This window comes from Boleophthalmus pectinirostris, unplaced genomic scaffold, assembly GCF_026225935.1.
Source record: "Boleophthalmus pectinirostris isolate CB_2022bp ecotype Guang Dong unplaced genomic scaffold, ASM2622593v1 HiC_scaffold_9, whole genome shotgun sequence".
Taxonomy (NCBI): domain Eukaryota; kingdom Metazoa; phylum Chordata; class Actinopteri; order Gobiiformes; family Gobiidae; genus Boleophthalmus; species Boleophthalmus pectinirostris.
In genome coordinates, this window is record NW_026571541.1 from 9,028,951 (window position 1) to 9,048,609 (window position 19,659).

Here is a 19,659-nt window from a genome sequence, read left to right on the forward strand (position 1 = left end):
GGGAACAGAATGCACAGAATTTGACGCTGATCCACTGCCATCATAAACAAAACTAGAATTTGCCCTCTTGGAATCACCTAGATTGACTTGGGATGAGCAATTTGTCAACTTACAAATAATTCGTTTAGCTTTCATGGCAAACCAAGAAATTCCGACATGGCATGAAGCAGTAGATGACTTTGGTTGTGCCCCAGTGAGTAAGTATGCTTTAGGAGTAAACTTACAAACATGTGGTGTAGTCTTCTCAAATTTGATCTAATTTTTACGCAAATCCTTTACGCACGTGATCAATTAAAATTACGTGAAATGATGCATGAGAAGACAGTTGAAAAGACAGTTTTAAAACCGACATGACATGCAAAAGAGGTGAAGATATTAGCACCGACGCGGGAACTTACCTTTGATCCGTTTGAGGCGTAACGACGTCTGAAAAGCGCTGAGAGAACCACCGCGGTAAAGTTGCTCGTACAGTGACAGTTACGTCGGTGTTTGGATAAAATGGTTTCCAGCGTGAAAAGCGATGGTAGGGAGCGGGGAACAGCGGCAGATTGGAGTCAAGATTCCCGCAGAAGTGAGTAGACGCAGGTGGACACGACGGGAGCGCGTTCACGCTTCCTGTTTTGAAGGTGAATCTGCTCCACCGGTGCCTCGTCCCCGTTGCTCCCTACACCGCTGTGTGTGAGTGAGGGAACCGTCAATGGCCGCAAACTGTCAAGACAAAACCGGAACTTCAGCAGCAACTTTGGGTCAAAAATAAAAGCCCTTAACTAAATTTGCAGTGGACTTGGAGAGCTCTACCGTAAGTTCGTGTTGAAATGTACGGAAAAGACAAACGCAAACTTTATTACGCGCTTAGAATTGGTGTAGTTTGGTCGTTACAAATTAAATATACTTCTTATAGAGTTAGTCTTTGTGAGACAACAACATAACAATGCTTATTTTTAGCTTCTGTGTCTCATTTTACTCATTTGAATATAAGATGAACGCTAGGAATGTTTTAATTATTATCAGGCTACTATTTCATTACCACACACTTCAAATTCAGTAAAACAAATCATACACATTTTCCATCAAACACCTAATTGATGCTTTTTTGAACAATGCCTCATTATTCAGTTACAAAGGCAAATGGCGCCCTCTGTTGACGTTTCTGTGGCATAACAATGACGTTAGCCTAATCATTACCCATCACCCACAAAATGGCAATGATTACATCACAAAAGACATAATTGAAGTAGGTCATCCTGTCTGCCATTATAGAAATAGGACATTTCACAAAAAAGTTCCGGTTGTCAACAACGTATCAAATTGTCTCCAAAGGGATCGCAGAATTATGCACAGTGGATCTGTTGGATAAAACTGGGTCAAAAATAATTGTAAAGGTAGCGTCAGACTAAACTTCATACACGCCAGTGTTTAATCGTCTGTCTGTCGTTGTACGTAATGTGTTTACAATCTGTTGCATACAGGTTCGTGCAGTTAAAGAAATGGGTGTGGTTAAGATTGGAGTTCAAATCTGATTCACCTCAGAAATGTATCAGGAGGAGCTTCTGTGCGTCTGATCTGCTGCCCTGTGCTCGCCAGGTCAGGTCAGACTGACACATTTTGCCTTGATCCCTGCAGGTCTTTCTTTTCACAGCGTAAAGGCTGAAATAAATCCAAGTGGCTATAGCTTAGTGTTTGTAACAACAACCTCATTTAGTTTTCATTGGTCATGGAGGTCGTCACATCTCCATCAGTCCGCCTCAAGACAGCTGGTTCAGCATGTGAATGAATATTACAGCTTAAGTTTGTCCAGGCATTGTTATGTATCCAGCTATATTGTAGTTCTGAAGTGAACAGTGCAGTTACACACTATATTATCACACTCATATCTGATTGAATAATGTAGAATACTTGCTTTGTTTTGTCACATGTTTATTTGTTAAATATATAAACATGATTATTAATGTGCTACCAACTTAAAGTCTTATTCAAGTTTATGTAAGGTGCATTATTGTGATGTACCTTTTTGTTCCACAAGATGGCAGCAAATATCTGTAATAATTCTGTCCATCTCCAAACTATATCAGAAGATTTGAAATATTCACTGCTTTTTAAAATGAATAATATTAATGTTGTCATATAAATAAAAAAATAAAAGTCATATAAATTACCCAATATAAATAATATTTAATTATATAACAGTTTTAAGTGTAACATATATAGTATATTTAGATCATCTTTAAATCTAAATTATTTGCTCTGGAAATAAAAATTGCATACATTAATATATATATATTTTTTAATCTATCATCTTTTAATCTGTGGAGTTGCTTCCATTTTTTCAAGTCCTTCCTCACTCCGACTCGAATCTCTTCACAGACGAGGAGCTTGGAACAAAGTCTTATTTTTCTTTGTGGACTTGCAGATGTTGATATTGTTCAAATCACTTTTGCTTTAATCATGATTGAATTAGAAGGAGTAAAGCAGAGAAACAGCAGTCCTCCTTCAGTCCATAGCACAAGACGATTTGATAAAGTCTGAGAGGAAATATTCACTGTAGTTTAGAGGGCAGAAGATGTTTTTTTGTTTTGTTTTTTCTAGATTTTTTTTTTTAAAACAATACAATAATTATTATTTTAAAGGGACTATAAACAATATACAATAACTAAATGCAATTATGATGGAAATAGTTGTACTAACTGAACCCATAAAAAAACTTACTTGTGGAATGAAATATGACTTGAGGAAATACAGTAGTCATTCTAGAAGTAACATGATAGGTGCCACTAGTGCTTCAGATGGGGACTTGAGCTGTGTTAAATATGAGACAGAGGTCAAAGGTCAGGCTTGCAGACCACTTCCTGTTTTAGTTTTGTCTGTTGTAACCATGAAACAAATTTGCACATGTGAATTTGTGGATCCAGTAAACCAGATACATGTTTATTTTGATTTTATTTTCATGTACATTGGTAGGACAACAAATATTACCACTTTTGTTATTAAAACACAATTTATTTTTATTCCCTTTCTCGTTGATAAAGTTTTTCATTAGTCACTGAAATAAAAACGCACAGGTAATGTGGTTAGTGTGGTAGTAGTTCTGCATGTATTGTAACTTATACCTTTCTTATAGTTACAATATTTAAACAGTGTACTACTGTATATGTAATAATTTTAGTTTTTCTTTAAACTGCCATTATCTTAACTTTTCTACTTTTAATTATGAAATGAACCAACACCAATGCACTCCAGAAAAACATACAAACCTATTTTATAGAGGGACACAGGAGCTCATTCTCCAACAGGCTCCTACAGCTCCGCTCAGACAGTGACAGATACATGACTACATTCATACAACAACTCACCCTTATGGAACAGATAATACTCCCTACAACTGCACAACAACTCACCCCTATGGAACAGATAATACTCCCTACAACTGCACAACAAATCACCCTTATGGAACAGATAATACTCCCTACAACTGCACAACAAGTCACCCTTATAGAACGGACAACCTTTTGTCACGTCAAACTCTATTTCATCTTTAAACTGTTTCTCCTGACCCAGTATTTGTATAAAACTGAGATATACTTTTATTACTTTATTTATGTATTTTGTTTTTACTTATACTTACATGTATATAATTTTCTTGATATTTTTGATACTTATTTTGAACTTATTATCACCATTTATATTTTTGCTCTTTGTTATTGTGACGTGTGAGCTACTGTGTCTAGATAATTCCCTTTGTGGATCAATAAAGTCTGAGTTATAAGAAAAACGGGACTTTTGGGATAATACGCATGCGCTCCTCCTAATAATCCAAGCAAAAACGGAACCACTAATAGCCAATTACATTATAACATCTTCCCCAGGCCTGATGAATCCGCCCGTATCCCTGGAGGTTGGTTTTGGCTGCGCGGTGCCGGTGCGTATATCCAGTATCGTACCCAAAGTCCAGACCTATAGCGCGCGGAGACAGGTGCAGCCGCGTAATAGCGCCTATGGGACCCGGTTTCGTCTCTGATTAATTGTGATGTTAACAGCAGATGAACTTTGCTAATAGCCTCGCGCTGCAGCCCTGCGGAAGTTTTCAGGAGGCGAGAAGGGAAACGGGGTTAAAAATAGACCCCATCAATGCGCTATGGGAAGAAACGCGCATTTAAATCCCGACAAAACGATTTGGAGCGCAATAATCAACAGAACGGAAACGGTCTATCGCGTTTCCCCTTTACTGTACATGCAACGCACTTCCTACACAAATGCGACAGGAAAAGTGACATTTAAGTTTTCTGGTAATCATGACGTAGACCAGGCGCCCTATCAAAATGGGGTTCATGGGCTGTACTCATGAAATTGTTTCAAATTCTTAATAAATTCTACTTAAAATCCATAAGACTTTTCAACGTGCATGCATGGAACTGATAAAACTTTAAAAAATATAAAGTTAGGAGGTGTAGGAGAGGCTATTACTGTTTTATTTTGGTTTTAATAACTAATAATATGCATTTTCTTTCCATCAGTTGTCGTTTAGAGCAAAATATATGAATCTATGTGATGCGTAAAATCATCTAAATTGCATTTTGTATGAGAAATTGAATAGAAACACGTTATCCTTCTATTTAAATCCTTAAAGAGACACTGCAACTTGATTAAAGCGTTGCTATTTGTTAGGTATTGCAATCTGAAGTAAAAATTATGATCAGAAAGTGACTCGAATATACCTTGACCTATTAGAATAAGCATGTTACGGGTTATTATTTCCAGCAGCACTCAGCACTTTGTTTGAAATGATAATTAACACGAAAACCCAACCTCTTTCCTGTGAAGGTCAAAGCCGGAGTGAGAGCTGCTGGAGAGGGCCGTGTGATATTTGAGTCTGCAGAGCGCCAGGGCAGAACGCGAGGGCACCGGGAGGTCACGGCGCGCGCACTGCTCCATGTGAATACTGTCTCTGTTCTTCTCCGGTACATCACACTCGCCTTTATTAATAACCACAGTATTAACCAGGCAGATGGGTCCTATTCATTCTATTTATAAACTCTGGCCGCATGACAACACTATTATTTTGGGTTATTAAAATGATTGCATATCTTCCATTGTTTCATCAGGTCGTCATTAAGATATAAATCTTTGGTGACTGAAAACAACACGTAGATCACCGTGGCAGTGTGATTACGTTGGAGATGTTCCCAAGAGCGCACTCTTCAAAATAAACACCAGTTAATATTGTAACCTTTTGTTGACGAATTGAGCATGCTACTGTAACCTGCAGGCCCCAAAACAGAAACTGGAAAAAAAAAAATCGCGCTGATTTTGAACAATCACCGGATTTTGTGCAAATCAAATCTGCGCATATTTTCCTGTTTGGAGCGGTTGTATACTAAACAGTGGTGACCCCTACTCTGCGCTTGAATGGGGTCGGCTGATGCGCACCGTTCTGAGGTGGAAACTGCCGCTCTTCGCTCTCAAACATCACGAAGAATGCCAAGAATTCAATTGTGTGAGACATTGGGAAACCTGCAACCTGCGTGTGACTTGACCGGCCGGGTCGCATCGCCGGGGCCCCGTGGAGCGTGCAGAGCAGGTACAGGCGGCGCGCGCATATCAAGACAAAGCGAAGGTCAAATGCGTTGCTCTTACAATGACTTGACCTCGTTCGACGTGTTGATCATAATCTGTCATCTGTGAGAGCACAACAAAGGATACAATCAGGTCATTCAAAGCAGCTTCTGCGGAAAAAAAAGCTGGAAACACGCTGCGCCAAACCTGTGCTCAGTGGGCAAAAACCATTACATGAGCAGAGCAGAAACTATGCCAGAGCTTGTGGGGAAAACAAGCTTTGACTTTGTACCATGTTTTAGCTTTAGTCATTCACGTTTGTTTTTTTGTTTTTTTTAAATGCTGAAAAAAAATATTGGAATTAATAAGACCAAAAAATGCCGCATAAGCATATATAAGCAATATAATGAGTAAAATCATTCAAATCTGATCAAATCTGATTACCGTGGCCCTTAATGCAACACAGCAAACAACAATTTATTAGAGAAAGCTAGTTATTACACACAGAATAATTATAAAATAATAGTAATAAAAAATGAAAAGTTCTCTAAACTATGTATTGTTCCATAAATTTGTCAAGCTTCTTCCAATCCGAGGTACCCAACTCACAGACTTATAATTTTACTCAAAGATGCTGCATTATATATTGACCTATATATATTTTGACAATGCATGGTGCTTTTAATATTTGGCCTTTGTATTTTAATGCTCATAATTTGCATTTTTGTATCAAGGCTTCAATCCAAATACCTCCAGTTCAGCTCCAACTTCAGTTTTACGCACAAACTGTTCCAGTCTGATTATGCAGAATGTATGTGAAGACACGTATTTTGAGGACATAATTGTGAATATAAAATCCTCATCAAAAATCCAGTCTATGAAGAAAAAAACGAGTGTCAAATTACTCTTCAACATTTTACGCCCGACGTCCATTAAAAGCGGAAGTCATAATGGTTCCAGTTTTGCTCCAATGTTTATTTGTCCCGGAGACCAAAGTCAAATTAAGACCAGCTCCCAAACGTGTCGCTCAGTTCAGTTTACAAAAAGGTTAGTTACACTCGAAGAAACATTATTTCATGTACAACGCTTATTTGTTATTTTTGGGAGAATGTTTATTACAAACTTGCCTTTCAAAGGCGCCCTTATCTGCGTATTGTTTACAAAACATTAATGCGAGGAAGCAGAGAATACAAGTACATTGGGGCCTCGGGAGGATGAAAACGTGTCAGTTAAAATCATTACAGTTAAATATTTACAGCGCAATAAAAAGGTTGAAAGGGTGAATGCAAAACTTGAAACCAAAATAAATAAATAGTCAAATATGCGTTTAACTTAATCCTATCAACTTGCATAAAAATGTGATGATTTGGACCTAATGAGTAATAAGTTTTTAGTTTTTTAAAGTTTTTAGTTTAAACTGTAAGAAGTGCTTTTTGATATGTTTGTTTTAATATTTTTTTAATAGCTCAATTCAACAGACGCAGTTCACAGACAGCCCCTGGCCACAAACACATCTCAATTCTAATTCTATGGTGCAGCCTGTAGTCTAAATTTAAATTAAATTGCATTAAAGGGGCATATCACTTGAGCCAAACCCGCCAACAGATTAAAGTAACAGGTAAACTGCAGTTACGTTTTAAACCACAGTCGTACGCGCGGCTACAAGGAAAATAAAACATGAGTCTTGTTCTTAAAGGCCTCGGGCGAACGCGCAGGGATCATACGGGGATCTGAACCACGAAGGAGGAGCTGTCCGGTCCGCGAGACTTTACGCTTTTCTTTGGTGATTTGTCTTTGCGCATCAAAATCAACGGTGCGAGTGACGTCACAGTTGGCTCTGGTTTAGCGGCTTGTTTTATTATTATAACACGCTTCCCTCCTTTGTCCTGATTTCCTTTATGATTCTGGGGCGCGCGAGAGGTTCACAGCATCGTATTGTTATCGTCAGCTCAAAGTAGAATTATTAGTTTATACCTTTGCCAAATGATTCAGTAAAAGTTATATTTCTCCATTCATACAGACTCTAACTAGCGCTCACTGCACTGAATAGCCAAACAGTGACAAACTGGTCATTTATTAATGGAAGCTTGGGCTAAATGAACTATAAAACACAATACCAATGTCTAATAAATTTGCCTACACGTTATTTTAATTTTTTAAAGAGATGTAGACGCACACAAAATATATAAAGCAGTCATTTGTTTGGACTCTATACTGATTGCTGCTGTACTGCCATGAACACAAAACAAAACTGATTGCTGAGGCGCCAGATTTGTAAAATTTCCATTTCGGACTACAGCTCTAACTAAATAATAGGCCTTGAGTTTTGCCGTATTTCATATTTTAAATAAAGGATAAACCTATGATTCAAATTGTCATTATTTTTTCACTATTTGTTTTATAGCATTTAGTTTTCATTTCTATAGCTGTAAGACTCGCGTGTTGAAAACAGGAATACTTAAAAAAGTAATAAAAGCACTATAAACCAGATTTAAAAGAGAATTTTTATAATCCACTCTGCCACCGGGTGACAAAATTTGTGTTCTGTTTTTTTTTTAGTAAAAAGCAGTGGCATTAGAGACTAAAGCATAAAACAGACCACTGTGATATTTTATGAAATACAAGTTTATTTAGAAATTCACAAAACTAAAAAAAGAGCGAAAAGTGCTAAGATAAAACATGGCCCCAACATGAATGAGACAAATAACTAATCACTTTTATAAAAAATAATAATCAAAACATACACAAAACCTGGCGCCGTCTGCATCGCTCTGGACATACAAAAAAAGCTTGTGGAGCCCAAAAACCCTGTCAATGAGTCAACGTGTAATTGTTCCCTGTTGTTACAAGTCCGTCAAAAATGAGGTTAGTGGCGGGTTAAATAAACTTTGGTTCAGTCATATCATAAGTCATTGACATAATTAAGGCACTGGGGATTCTAGTAACTTTTGGCAAATGGACGTAAATGCCGTGCGTAAATCTGAGAAAACCATTACGCACATGAGTAACACACCGTCAAAGTAAATCCCTGTTTATACTGTACAATGACACAAATTCATATCAATCACAGGGGCTTAAAAAGCCTCTGAATGGAGTGCGTCCGCGTGAGATTTGTAGCTTTTTGTATTTATTTTATTATATATTTTTTTTTACTTTGACTTGATGTGAATAAAATTCCCAGCTGCATCGTGTGTCAGACACAAACAACTCGTCAGAAAGTCTCTTCAAATAGTCCGATGGCTGTTTTGAAATTATAGGAATTACTCTCATTCAAGAGCGCTCAGGCTATATATCAATCCTCGTGTGTAAGGCCGAGTGTTTGGTCTCGTGTTCCCAGTACGAGCAGTGCATCATGGAGAGCTCCGAGGGCTGACGGGAGCAGGCGAACTGGAGCCCGGCGCCGTTGCTCGAGGAGACCGGGGGCGGCGCAGCTGTGGCCGGGCTGAGCTGCTGAGTGTGATGGGGGTGCGCGGGGTGATGATGGTGACTCATGCCGTTGTAAGAGTTCACCATGCTGGGCAGCGCCATGCTCTGCACTCGGGAATAAGGATTGTAAGAAGAAGGCGCAGACAGTCCCTTGACGTTGACCGGACTCACGTTGCCGCTGGCCATTTGACAGGACGCGTAGGACATCGGGGCAGGTGGCTGACCGAGGGACCACGAGTTGTTCATGAAACTGGACTGCAGGTACTTTGGTGGGGAAAGATAACCGTAGCCGTCGCCTCCAAACAGCGTCTTACCGGGCTGGAAGTGCGTCGGTGGAGGTCTGAAGGGGCGCTTCATCCTGCGCCTTCTGCGATAGTTTCCCTTCTCGAACATGTCCTCACAGGCCGGGTCCAATGTCCAGTAGTTCCCCTTTCTCTCCCCACCACCTTCTCGCGGAACTTTGATGAAGCACTCGTTGAGGCTCAGGTTGTGGCGGATGCTGTTCTGCCAGCCCTTCTTGTTCTTTTCGTAAAAGGGGAACTTACTGATGATGTATTGGTAAATACCGGACAGCGTGAGGCGCTTCTCGGAGCTTTCGCGGATCGCCATTGCGATGAGGGCCACGTAAGAGTACGGAGGCTTTTGGGTCGGGTCTGGCTTCTCTACGCTCTTGTCCTGCACCGGCTCCTCTTTGGTTCGTTCTTTCTCTTTGGTCGTATTCGTGTCGTGGATCATCAGCGCCATAGCCTCCTCCTCCGGGCTTTGATAAGTAGCCATCATCGCGGACTCCAAAACCATAGAAAGTCCAGATGCAGAAAACTCAGTAAACGACAACTGAAGTTACAAATCCACTGCAAAGTCTTTTTGTAAACAGCGCGTTGGATTCCTTACATCTGCAGTTCACAAAGGTATGCGCACCAGATCCACTTCTTGTGAAGAATTTTAGTTTCTGATGGAGGCGCTACCCAAGTTGTGGTTTGTGATTGCGAAGCCCTCCCCTTCCATGTGTCTGCAGTGACAGGCTGCTGCTGCGCCAGTGCTCCGCGCGCAACGACGTAAAGCCTTGTGATTTGTGCGCACGAGTTCCGCCTCTGACCGTTTGCTGTGAACATAGACCGTCTATGGCTGTGAATGAAAAAAATCTCTAGCTTCAACTACGCTTAAATACGATTACGCACTGTGCGTAAAAGTGGCACACCAGCTTCCATTATCTGCTCATTTTGACCTATAAACAAATACTGAGGCCGTGCGTAAAATGAGCTAAATATTCCTTCAGATATAAATACAATATTTCAGAATGGATTCATTTGGATTTAAAATAACTGTAGGCCTGTTGGCTACTATTACTTTTCATGATCATGTTTTTGCTATGATTTTGCAAAAGCACTCACACAAAGTGTTCTTAGAAATATTATTGCATTTAACAGCACTGGCCTGTACACACTGAAACACACAGAAAATTGAATTGAAGCAACTAGCAATCGAAATGCAATACTGTATAGAATTATTCAAATATTAGAAATCTGCTTTAATAAAACAAAGCCTAATAAATAAGTTCATCTTTGCGTATTTTATATTTATGTGCATTATAATGGGGGTATTTTTTCAGAGTACTGTTGAGTACCTCTGCTGTTCCTTGTTGCATTTTTTTTTCTCTACAGTTGGACACAGTAAATACGATAGATTATTGAGATATATTTAGCTGAAGCAGAACGCGCTCTCTCCTTTCTCCATTACAAACCAAGGACATGAACGTGGCCACATGTTCATAGCTCGAGGACCAAACCGCTGTTGTTTAATTAGCCTTCGATGAGAATGGAGGCGCGAGGAGAGGTGTCCATTTCTCCGGGCCACCCATGCGGCTCCCTTGGGCTTCTCTGGGACTGTATTTTCTGCGCTCCGAGGTTCCGCAGGTGGAACAGCATTGGCATGTGTGTCATCACCCCGCACCCCGCCTGCAGCTCTCTCTTCCCCGCCATCCGCAGCAGCTGAGGAGCGCTCACATCACCGCGAACCATCTCTCAACGTGCAATTACCACGCACTCACGCTTTCAGGCCTTACAGCGCCCTGTTAGCTCTTGTTTTTATGTCTTTTTCACAAGTGTAAGACCGACAGCGTTTCAGTAAGCTCAGCACAACTATTAAGGATTTGACTTGGTTTCAACATGACTTCATCCAGTGGCTAATTAATAGAATACAACTTCTAAGTGGGCCCAACACTGTTTAGAAACCCACCGATCATATTGCCCGTGTCGTGCCTAAAGATACAGAGTGTACGAAAAGCAGTGGAGGGCGTAAAAACTGTAGACAAAACTTTCTAAAGAGAAAAGACGTTATGTTCAGTTAATGCATCAAAGGGTTCATTTGAAGCTCACTGTTGTTTAAAAATAAAATAATACTGTGCTCTTTCTTTGGTCAGTTTGACTTAGTTTAGCTTGTGTCTGGTCTATAGTGAGTTTGTGGTCTCCGTCATATTAGTAACACAATAGAATGTCACTAACTGTCTGTTGTGATTTGCATGCTTTCTTATCCAGCATCTGAGCAGGCCTTCACACAGCTTTTGTGGACAAAGTGCGTGAACTAGATTACGACAGTAGCATATCAATTTTGTGCTCAACGGAATATTTGTACAATAGAATATTTGTGCACACCACACACAGAATTGTGGAGTAAAATACATTTGAATTGATTTTTTTTAACCTGTTACTGTCGTTTTTCAAACAAGGATTTTTTTTTTTTTAATCTTAACGCCCCAATTTTGTGACGGACCACATGAGCAAAAGCGTCATTTGGATAACGTGTAGTTTTCCATGTAGGTTCGCATCACGTTTCTGCCCTGCAAAGCCTCTGGCTGCAGTCACGCGCGTCTGTCACAACAAAATTGTAAACTGGCGCGTGCAGAATCCGTAAACAAAACAAAGTGAAACCCGAAGCGGTCCTAAGCCGCATTTGGATGATGGGGAAAATCTCCTTAACAAGATTAAAATAGTTTTATACGACCACAATAAAGCCAAGAGGGAGGCTCAGTATTGGCCACGCAATCATGAATCCAACTTGTAGACACAGTTCACGTGTTTAAAGGCGAGTCAGCTGTTTGCCTTTAAACAGGCCTTCCAATGTTTAATATTTAATATAATTTATGTATTATTTCTATAATAACACATTCATAACACATGTGGACTTGGAGTTTTCCTGCATGGAAATACTAGAATGTGACTTTTTTATTTATTTATTTTTTTAAGTGAAATAAAAAAATACTCTTAATATAATACCACCACTACTATTAGTATTACCAGCGTACTACTACTGCTACTACTACTATTACTATTTATAATAATAATACTAATAGCAATACTAATATGGATATGAATAATAATACACAATAAATAATAATAGTATGAATAATAATAATAATAATAACAATAACCACACATTGAAGCAAAGTGACAGGCCCAGATCCTGCAAACTCACTGAGCGCTTCACAGTGTCGTTAGAAAAAGTGCACTTCCTGTGGCCGTGCGCTTCCTGCCCTCGCGCTCGGGTTTTTAGGATGTTTACGAATAGAGCGCACGAGGAATGCGGCGCGCGGGCCTGACGGGTCGCAGGACGGGTCAGGTGTGGACCATGGACCTGCACAAAAAAACACTGCACAATTCAGTGACGGTCTTCTGTCTATTTACAGATGGATTTAGTCACGCGTAAAACTAGAGGCGCACATTATCGGCCACTATTTATGATGATAAACTGGAAGATGGGATTCATATTTTAATTTAAATCAATACGTTATGTTTCATTACGTTGTATAAGGATAGACAGATTTATATATTTTATTTTTATATATTAATTTATACATAATAATTATAATATATCATAATAAATAAATACTAACTCTTGGGGATTTTTTTTTTTTTTTTAGCTTTTTACTGTAAATATTTTCACTATTAAAACAAAAACTTAAATTAATAAATTTTTGGTTGATTTTAATATCAGAATTGAACAGTATATGTGCATCTTTGTATTTTTTCCATCCATTCAGTCTCTTATCTAGTCTCTTTTCTATTGGACTTTTTATTGACTTTGCCTCATAACAAGCTTCAACAGTGAGGTGCAGTTTGTTCAATAAATAAAATGAAAATATTTACATAGATAAATAATAATTCTTGATCTTGTCCTCATTTGTAAACGTGTATACAGGACTGGTGCTTGGTGTGAGGAGACTCTGAGGGGGCTCTACTGGTGTGTCCGGTGTCGGGGAGGCTCTGTTGGTCTGTCCGGTGTGGGGGGGGGGCTCGGTTGGGTTGTCCGGTGTGAGGGGGGGCTTTGGGGTGCTTTAGGGGTGGGGGGCTCTGCTGGTGTCCTGGTTTGATCTCTTGGGCCAAATCTCCTTCTTTTGCATCTGGTTAAAACCTGATTCTTAAAACAACCACCACGTGAAAGAGCTCTTCAATGGAATCCTTATGACGAGATAGGAGGATGAGGAGAGAGAGAAAGGAGAGAGGTGGAAAGAGAGAGGGGAGAGGAGATAGGAGGGCAAGGAGGGAGAGAAAATGGAGATGTGGAAAGAAAGAGGGAGGAAGAGAAACAAGGAGGAGAGAGAGAGAAAGAAAGAGACAGGGAGGGGTGGAGAGGAGATAGGAGGATGAGGAGAGAGAGGAGGGAGCAAAAGGAGAGAGGTGGAAAGGGAAAGTGCGTGAGAGAGAAGGGGGAGGAAGGAGAGGAGACAGGAGGATGAGATGGAAGAGAAAATAGAGAAAGGAGAGAGGTGGAAAGAGAAAGAGAGGAGAGAGGAGGAGGGGAAAGAGGAGGGAGCAAAAGGAGAGAGGTGGAAAGAGAAAAGTGTGTGAGAGGGGGGGAGGAAGGAGAGGAGATAGGAGGATGAGAAGGAAGAGGAGAGAGAAAGAAGAGAAGTGGAAAGAGAAAGAGAGAAGGAGAGAGAGGAGGAGGAGGGAGAGAGAGGAGGCGATGAGGGAGGAGGGGAGAAAGCAGAGAGAGAGAGAGAGAGAGGAGAAGAGGAGAGAGAAAGAGAGAGGGGGAGGAGGAGGGAGGGAGAGGAAGAAGGGAAAGAAGGAGAGAGAGGAGTAGAGGAGGGAGAGAGAAGGAAAAGAAAGGAGAGAGGTGGAAAGAGAAAGAGAGAAGAGGAGATGAGAGAGAGAAGGAGGAGAGGAGAGAGAAAGAGGAGCGGACAAAAGAGAGACAGGAAGGAGAGAGGAGGAGGAGAGAGAAAGAGAAAGAGAGGAGGAGACTGAGGGAGAGAGAGGAAGGAGAGCAAGAAGGGGAGAGAGAGATAATGAGAAAAGTGAGAGAAGGAGAGAGAGAGAGGAGTAGAGAAGGTAGACAAGGAGAGAGAGAAGAGAAGAGGAGAGAGAGGAGGAGAGGAGAGAGAAAGAAAGACAGAGGAGGAGAGAATGAAGGAGGGAGAGAAGGTGAGAGGGAGATAAGGTAAGGAGTGAGAAAAGGAGAGAGGTAGAGCGGAGGCAGAGAAGGTTAGAGAAGGTTAGAGAGAGTAGGAGAGGAGAAAACGAAGAGAGAGAGAGCGAAGAGGGGAGGAGAGAGAGGATGTACCCTCAGCCCTCATGCGGCGGATCCAACGTGGCTCCTGTTCTTTAGAGAAAAGAGCAAACAAACACTGCACCTTTAAATCTCCACCTGCAATAATCCACCGCAGCCAAGACAGAGGAGAAGTCATGTGACAGCCCCTCGCATTTTCAAATTTAATACATGAAAATTTCTATAAGAATTGAGAAAATGGTGATGGTATGGCGTGGTAACAGAAAAAGTGCTGAGGGCAATGAGAAAACAACCAAAGCAATCAACACAGCAGTGAAACTGTACAGAAAACTCAACAATTACTCATCCACCCAAAAGATAAAGCAGAACTGAAGCATAAATGTAATGTCCTATATGAAATCCCCTGAATGTCCTGTAATAAAACATAAATTGAGGAAACAGCGAAGGCGAAACATGAGCAACGAAACAGAAAGCAGAACAGGAACAACTCAAATCGGCCTTTTCTGACCACTGTAAATGAGAAAACCACATTATGAACAGGGAAGGAGGAAAACAAACACCGTCGCTGGATTCAAGAGGCAGTCGGAATACGGAAACGTGCCCACGGGACTATAAACCGGGACGAGGGGGCATCTTTACTCTCACACACTTGGGATACTGGGGTTCTGAGGAAGTCGGACTGCAGATGGCGCTGTCGTCCTGCCTCCACCGGTAAGAAAACGGCGCCAAAACTTGCGTAAATCAGCTGATCGGACACGTCACAACGACATCACGTGACCATTGTGAGGAAGACCGCAGGGAGCAGTCGAAAAGGTCAGGTATGAAAATAAACTCTTGGTCTGAAAAAACAACCTAATAACATAAATTACCCAAATTATTGGACTAAGAATGGAAAAAGTTGAAGTCCGATGATACATTTGACCAACATTTGTAAAGTAATTTCCATTCCTTAACTGTCTTTAGTCATGGGATGTCAGCCTGACCTTGACTCGAGCTCCTCCATTTGATAAACTGTTCTTTTATTATTTAGTTCAACAAAATTGAAAACCGTAGACAACTCTATAGAATACATGCTACATTACAAGTCAGATCTGTGGAGAGGCACCCCTATTCACAGAAGGAATCATTGTATTTTTGAGCAATAGTTGTAATTAATAAATGCTAGATGGTAGGGATGTAACAATATCCAAATCTCACGGTATGATATTTTCACGATATACGTCTCACTGTATGATATTTTCACGATATCCAAATCTCACGGTACGATATTTTCACGATATCCAAATCTCACGGTATGATATTTTCACGATATCCAAATCTCACGGTACGATATTTTCACGATATATGTCTCACTGTATGATATTTTCACAATATCCAAATCTCACGGTACGATATTTTCACGATATCCAAATCTCACGGTACGATATTTTCACGATATCCAAATCTCACGGTACGATATTTTCACGATATCCAAATCTCACGGTACGATATTTTCACGATATCCAAATCTCACGGTATGATATTTTCACGATATCCAAATCTCACGGTACGATATTTTCACGATATAAATCTCACGATACGATATTTTCACGATTTCCAAATCTCACCTTGCGATATTTTTACGATATACATCTCACTGTAAGATATTTTCACGACATCCAAATCGCACGGTACGATATTCTCACGATATACATCTCACTGTATATTTATTGCGATATTTTGTGGAGGCTTACAAAATTGTGAATACTTTTTTCTCTTAAAATGCCTTAATCCAAAGAAGTAACACTTAAAAGTGCTTAGAATTGTTATTTCTTCATGTAGTTTGCAACTAAACAGAGCAAAGGATCATGGTCTATGTAGTTCCCTTTGGGTTTTTTTCACTTTTGCTGCACCATAACAATGAATTTAAGCAAAGAAACTTGTGATTTGATATATTGTGATGGTCCATGCTATTATTGTGAGACTTTTGATGATACGATATCACGATATTTACTAGATGGATATGTTTAAAGTCATATCATGGAACATTCCAGGCAAAGCAATAACATCTCAATCATGACAAATAAGAAAAGTGGACCCTCCACCACAAAAGTTGCACAGCACACTTTTAAAATAAGATTTAAAACGTGAAAAACAAGACTTTTTACTCTTTTTTTAAATATAGACTCATGCAATAAATTTCCCATCAAATGCCTGTACCCCTGTTGATTTTGCCGACAGGAGAAAGTGGAAAACAGGACGAAGAAGGCGCGTTGCTCGGGGTAACCTTTGCGCAGAGGTGAAGTGCGGAGTCTCCTGCCAACAACATTCACTTTGAGGTTTTCTGAGCAGCTGCCAGGACTCAAGCAAAAAAATGTGTGTACAGCGTTCAGCTCGGAGCCCAGGGAGTTGGACGGGTGATTTTAAAAGGTACAACAGGAGATGGGAGATAATGAAAGCACTGTTACATCTATATGAACACGGACAAGGGGAAAGTGAAAGGAAAACAACTCAAGACTACTCAAAGTAACATAGTACAGTACTTAAGTATACATTTTAGATATCTGTACTTCACTTTAAACACTTTAAACTGGATACTTTTTACTTCACTATATTTAAGAGCAGTCATCTGTAATTACTGCTGCATTTATGAACAGGTAAAAGTATTTTGTGTTATTGTTTGAGACCTGCTGAAAAGGTTGAGGGGTTTATTTTTATGAAGTTTAGTCTGAGTAAAGAAAATATAAAAATACAAATAAAAAACAGCTGGACAAAACAACTAATTCTGCTGTTTGTACTGATCAAAATACAGCAGAAATCTTTATCAAAATCAATACATTTCAAAACCATATAAGATTTTAAACTACTTTTACTTTTTACTCTTTAAGTACAATTTTAAATGAGTTTAAGAATTTTATATAATTCATGTGTAATTTTTACTATTTTTACTATTTTTGTTTTTTGTTTGTTTGTTTGTTTTGTGTTTATTTAATTTAATTTTATTTGTTTTGCTCCAGTACTTTTACTTTAGTAACAAAATTGAAGACTTCTCAAAACTATTGCTTGACAGAATATGTTTTTACTTATTGTCTTTGTTAGGGCTGTCTATAGAAAATCTGATACTAGTCATTATTACTAATTTTGAAACTAGATATAGATATATTAAAATTTAAAAAAAATCACATTAACAGGACAAAACGTGAGATTTCCTGGACAATTTTAGTGTCATTTTGAGGTGGAATGAACCTCATGGTAACATAAAGAAAGTACTTTCCATTTCTAAACATGTTTTATCTTCACTGTGGTATCATAATCGGTATTGAGTACAGAGTCTATTTCTTAGTGTCAAAATCAAGTTTAAAATTTTGACATTACTCCCTGTACTATAATTATAACTGGAATTTATTTTAGTTGACATACTTGATTAATAAGAGTAACTGTGTGTTTTGCAAGACCATTTGTGCAGATGAAGACAGCTCCTTAATAAATCGTTTTTGCAAATCATTATTCAATTGCAACTTTGCTGTGTTCCATCAAAATGATTAAAACAATGATTAAAACAAATTCTTTGTTTTTGCACTCATCAGGTCCCAATCAGCCCAAATGACAAAAAGAAATCAATAAAGCCATGCAAGAGTTCAGGTCCTAGGAGGTTATTATTTTTACTTCTTTATAAAATCAGACTTGTCATAGTAGTTTTCAGACACCATACTTTAACTCCTACAGAGAAATGTTTTTAGTAGTAGTAGCAGTAGTAGTTCTCTTGGGTAAGTACAAGTTTTAGTTGCTCCGTGAGTAAATCTACAAGTGACAGAAACTTTACGTTGACAATATTAAATGATTTGAGCCTGTGGGTTTCTTGGATTGCTCTTTCAAATTGCTGATTGTCTGTTCTTTGGAAATACTATAACTTCAAATTATAAATCAAATGTTACACTTGATTAGTACCCTGAACTTTTTAACTCTTAACGGAGTAATTTCTTTGACGACTATAATATACTTGGTCAGGTAATATATGTCGTACATGCATAACATTTGCAGATACACTCATATGTTTTAGAATTGTTTTAAAATTTCTATTCAAATATTTGTAAATTCTCAAAGTGTAAAATGTATAATAGCTTGAATGTGAGGTACAATGATTCGTTTGTGAAATCTGACTAGGGAACACAGTTACAAGCCCAAAACTAGCTCTGACCCGGCGCGGTGTAAACTTCCTCTGGCCTTTTCACACAGAGTGTCTGTAAGCAGACCCAGCCCCGGTCCGCCTCACACCAGCCCCTCTCTGGTTCACATCTTTATCCCGTCTGTGGCTTAGATTTCAGCTCAAATCAAAACAAGTCACTTCGTTAGAGCCAATTACACAGGTAGCCTCCTCCGCTCTGCAAACAAACATGGTCGACAGCTGACACCTCGCTGGATGATCAAAGCTCCCGGCTCACTCAGGACAAGAGAGACAGAGGCACGCCGCGAGCTACAAGCACGCGGGGAAGCCTATAGTAGACTTTTAAAAAAAACTTTTATGCAGAATATTTAGTTGCGGTGTATTGCATGTTTACGTTTTATATCGATATGCAAATGATCACATAATATATATTTAATTTACTTCTTTTACTCAATTAGTGCCTATTTCAATAACAACTTTTCCTCTAATACACAACAAAAACTAGAGGGTTAAAATTTCAGGGTAAAATATTTCAGAGTTGTTATTAACACAAAAAGTGTTATTTTAACCATTTGAAAGTTAAATGGAGGTTTGAGCTGGGGCTCTTTTGAGTTTATATGGTTGAAGTGAATTCAACTTCCACTAGTGTTCATTCAACTTCCTCTAGTGTTAATTCAACTTCCACTAGTGTTCATTCAACTTCCACTAGTGTTCATTCAACTTCCACTAGTGTTCATTCAACTTCCACTAGTGTTAATTCAACTTCCACTAGTGTTAATTCAACTTCCACTAGTGTTAATTCAACTTCCACTAGTGTTAATTCAACTTCCTCTAATGTTAATTCAACTTCCTCTAATGTTAATTCAACTTCCTCTAATGTTAATTCAAATTCCACTAGTGTTAATTCAGCTTCTCCTAGTGTTCATTCAACTCCCCTTAGTGTTAATTTTGCACTTCCCACCCACCACTTCAAACTCTTGAGCGAAAAGACCAGTTTGAACCAGTGTTGTACATAATTTCATCTTAAATTA

General features: G+C 39.2%; 2 protein-coding genes and 1 long non-coding RNA gene across 4 annotated transcripts in view; 1 reads left to right on the forward strand and 2 right to left on the reverse strand.

Moving 5' to 3' along the window:
• Nucleotides 1-726, reverse strand: part of pik3cb (phosphatidylinositol-4,5-bisphosphate 3-kinase, catalytic subunit beta) — a 116,964-nt gene extending 116,238 nt beyond the window's left edge. For both annotated transcript variants that reach the window (XM_020917491.2, XM_055148095.1), the window contains exon 1: nt 399-726. The gene's annotated coding sequence lies outside the window, so the exon portion shown is untranslated. The remainder of the gene's footprint in view (nt 1-398) is intronic.
• LOC129407307 (uncharacterized) lies at nt 27-5,994 on the forward strand. The gene is made up of 3 exons (XR_008631499.1): nt 27-197; nt 4,819-4,955; nt 5,100-5,994. It is a non-coding gene; the product is annotated as an uncharacterized LOC129407307 (long non-coding RNA).
• Nucleotides 5,995-8,283: 2,289 nt separating this feature from the next.
• Nucleotides 8,284-9,963, reverse strand: foxl2a (forkhead box L2a). Its single transcript, XM_020917494.2, has one exon. It carries the CDS (start codon nt 9,772-9,774, stop codon nt 8,836-8,838), a length of 939 nt encoding a protein of 312 aa, XP_020773153.1. The 5' UTR covers nt 9,775-9,963; the 3' UTR covers nt 8,284-8,835.
• Between the last annotated feature and the right edge of the window lie 9,696 nt (nt 9,964-19,659).

What these genes read in the sequence shown, in the direction of transcription:
- foxl2a (XM_020917494.2), bottom strand. Translation starts at nt 9,774, where the DNA reads ATGGTTTTGGAGTCCGCGATGATGGCTACTTATCAAAGCCCGGAGGAG.